The sequence below is a fragment of the Elephas maximus genome, chromosome 4 (assembly GCF_024166365.1).
Source record: "Elephas maximus indicus isolate mEleMax1 chromosome 4, mEleMax1 primary haplotype, whole genome shotgun sequence".
Classification (NCBI taxonomy): Eukaryota; Metazoa; Chordata; class Mammalia; order Proboscidea; family Elephantidae; genus Elephas; species Elephas maximus.
In genome coordinates this window covers 143,258,938-143,262,211 of record NC_064822.1, presented here as the reverse complement: position 1 = coordinate 143,262,211, position 3,274 = coordinate 143,258,938, and the positions used below count along the sequence as shown (strand labels likewise).

Below are 3,274 nucleotides of genomic sequence, written 5' to 3'. Positions count from 1 at the left end.
AGAGAAGGGAGCAAACTGGAAAATCAAAGAGGGAAAGTAATTTGGGCTAAATCAACTGAAAATCTTTCAGGAAAGTAAGCAAAGAGTTTTGTGCAGCAATTTCTTGCAACAATAAGATTTTACTGGATTGAAAATGTGGTTGATAATTTCAGGCAAGTAAATCTTACCCAGATCTCCAGGTATGGAATGATCAAAACAAAACAAAGGTGCTGATAAAAGGGAGGAAGGACAGACTCCCACACTCTTTACTTCTGACCACAAGAGTGAGGTTTACCTGAGATAGATATGTCCAGTTTAATTCAGACAAAACCACCTCTTTTGTTCCCTTTAAATTACCTTTAAAGAAAACACCTAAGTAAATGGGCTTGTGTAGTGTCTAAATTAAAATATGGCTTCTCTTTATTTATGTACACGTGCCCTCAAACATATTTTTCAGTATGCTTATACTGAGTTTGTTCATATTTTTCAACATATTATAGTTAAATCAAGTTAAGGTCAAATTTGTTCATATAGAAACATTTAAAAAAATATTACAATACCAGGGTCCTCGCATATTTTATATACCATATGCCATTCCACATTTAAAACGTATTTCTTAGGTTTACATAAAAAATGAAAGTACTAATATTATTTACAAAAATACATTAAATAACACTAACAGTAAAAAGCAATGTTCTCCCTTTGCTTTAGACAGGAATGAGCTTTTTTGGAACATGGCACTAAAGGATCCCCTTAATAAAATTTAATATATTACAAAACCAACCAAACAAACAAAATAAGGGTGCTAGACCCAAACCACTAGCTGTTCCAAAAATAAAAGCCCTAAACTAAAGGGGCTTTTTCATCTGATTGTACACAACAGTTTCCGAGAAGTTTCTTTTGTGACTATGTCTCCTTCCTTTTTATAAACTCCCCGGGTTTGAGTTCCTAAATATTAATGTAATGTGACCTAATCTAAAGGATTAGGCTTCGGAGAGTGGGTGGGATCTTCCTGTTGCGTGGAGAATATTCCAAGCGGACTAGAAGTCACTTCTCAACCACCTCCTCCACGCCGGGGAGTTTGCATTCTTCGGAGGAAATGCTGTCCACGATGGAAGAAAGGCATCGAAGGCTACTCGAGGCTGACGAATCAATGCTTGCCCCGCCTAAGCACAGAAAACAAACACAGACACACCAAACATAACACCCAAGGAAGGAAGAACCAGGCAGTCGGCGCGCCGCCCTGCTTTGGAAGCGCAGAAGGACCCGGTCCCTGCGCACAAGGAGCGCCCTTTTCGCGGAGTGCGTCCCGGCTTGCGCTCCAAGTCCTGACACGAACGCGCACGCCCTCCCCCTCCCAGGAGGTTCTCTGTCGCACCCCAATGCCTTTTACTTTACCTTCCTTGGCAGTTATCACGAGCCCCCTGGAATGATCCGAAACACTTGGCCACTGGGAGCTGCAGGTGCGCAGGAAATCCGCACCCTCAAGCTGGCGGGAAAACCAAAGCAGCAAGAGATTAGAAAAGAAACATCGGTTCCGGGGGTGGAGGTTTCTCCCTGTTTTCTCGGGCCCGAGTACGCGTTTCCTGCCTGTGGCCGGCACCCCAGCTTCACGGGTCACCGGGGGTTCATTAGAGAGGGGGGCGGAGAGGAAGGGGGAAGGGAAAGGAGAGCAAGCAGCTGGAGGTTAAGGCCCCGAGGAAGGTGTTTAATAAACCTTTGCATTCCCGGCCCGACAGCACCTGGGCTTACATTTTCTTGCTTGAGTCGGTAACTGAAGGGGTCCACCCCTAACTCCTGCATTTTCTCCTGCTGATCCAGCCGGTGCAGCAGATCCTGCAGCCGCTCAATGTAGCTGATGGCACTCCGCAGAATCTCCACCTTGGGCAGCCTTTGATTGGGGTTGGCCACAGTTCTCCTCTTCAGTGCCTCGAAGGCCTCGTTGATTTTCTTTAGCCTCCTCCTTTCGCGCAGGGTGGCGGCTTTCCGCCGGTCGGTAGGGGCAGATTTTCTCTTGCATGTCTTGCAAGCCCAGATCAGACATTGGCCTGGGCAGTGGGGAGGCTGCAGGCCCGGGGGCGCCAGGACATGCTCCTCGCCGCTGCTGTCGCTCCCGGCTTCCGGGGGCATTTGGTCCTGGCAGGGGGACAGGGTACCATCACTCCCTGGGTACAAAGGCGAGCCCTCTGCCACTTCTAACGGCTGCAAAGTAACATTTTCCCCGTCCAAGTAGAAGAAATAGGAGCCAGTTTCAAAAAGGTCCATCATCATGTTCTCCTTCTTGGCTTCTGACTCGGTCGGAACTGGGTGATGGGCTCAAAAACCCGGAGGAACCACCCAGATGGCATTTAATTAGTGCAGTGACATAAGTCGCCCTAGCTTTATATATAGTAGCTCCTGAAACTCAATCCAACTTTTAGCTGTCATGGAGCATCAGTCTCCCAATGTGATTACAGCCAGTATGCTACAGGACATCTAGTTTGAAAGAAAACTGAGTCGTGTCGCCCCTCCCACCCCCAGAATGATGTGACAATCTATATGCAGAAAAAAGTTAAAACAAAATACACACAGAGAATCACACAATTTAAACAAAACATTGGAGGCTCCCATTTTGGGCATTTAGATGCTAACCTGCTTACAGGATAACTTCAAAACAACTGGGGATTAACACTGCCCCATTCCCCTCCCCCTGGGCTCATCTGAATTCTAAGTATAGACCGACCCATGATGAAAGATTTCAAAGGCAATAGCCATTGCTCCAAAATAGCCTGGTTAATGTTTTCAGAATGGTTCAGCTCTTTTTTCTCTCCTGCCTGTTAAAAAGATGCCATTCGTGTGATTAAAACCATTACAGTCCTTCAAAGATTATACATGACTTTCAGGCTTCATCCTCAGCAGGTAAATCTCTTTCCTCTCTTTTATTAAGGCTGTAAGATGATTTGGGAACTGGAGGGGGCGGCTAGAGAGTGCTCAGATCCCACATTACCATCCGAAATGACTCTCTGTATTCTTCCATAGAGACCTTCACTGGCTATCTTTTTTGGGGGACTAACCAAGATCTGAATTCTGCACCCTTCCATGATGCAGCAGGGGTGGGATAGAGGATGGGATGCAATACATGTAATTACTTCTCCTTAAAACTAGTTTTAATGCAAACAAGATTGACATTTCAGGAATCACTTGTGGCCCCCTCCAAGATGCCCCTGTTGTGGCTCCTATTCTGCACACTGTGTGCTCACAGCTTTTTTCATTTGCATTCTCACTGTCTATTGGTTCCAAATAAGTTGTTTCATAA

General features: G+C 45.8%; 1 protein-coding gene across 1 annotated transcript; it reads right to left on the bottom strand.

The window, feature by feature from the left end:
• Positions 1-1,026: 1,026 nt before the first annotated feature.
• MYF6 (myogenic factor 6) lies at positions 1,027-2,250 on the bottom strand. The gene is made up of 3 exons (XM_049881584.1): positions 1,732-2,250; positions 1,378-1,468; positions 1,027-1,145 (listed from the first exon to the last, which is right to left on the bottom strand). The coding sequence occupies exons 1-3, from the start codon at positions 2,248-2,250 to the stop codon at positions 1,027-1,029; spliced, it is 729 nt and encodes a 242-aa protein (XP_049737541.1).
• Between the last annotated feature and the right edge of the window lie 1,024 nt (positions 2,251-3,274).

Coding starts and splice junctions, on each gene's coding strand:
- MYF6 (XM_049881584.1), bottom strand. CDS start 2,250: ATGATGATGGACCTTTTTGAAACTGGCTCCTATTTCTTCTACTTGGAC. Junction 1,469..1,731: donor ACCGACTCAAGCAAGAAAAT/GTAAGCCCAGGT, acceptor TTTTCCCGCCAG/CTTGAGGGTGCGGATTTCCT. Junction 1,146..1,377: donor CGTGATAACTGCCAAGGAAG/GTAAAGTAAAAG, acceptor TTCTGTGCTTAG/GCGGGGCAAGCATTGATTCG.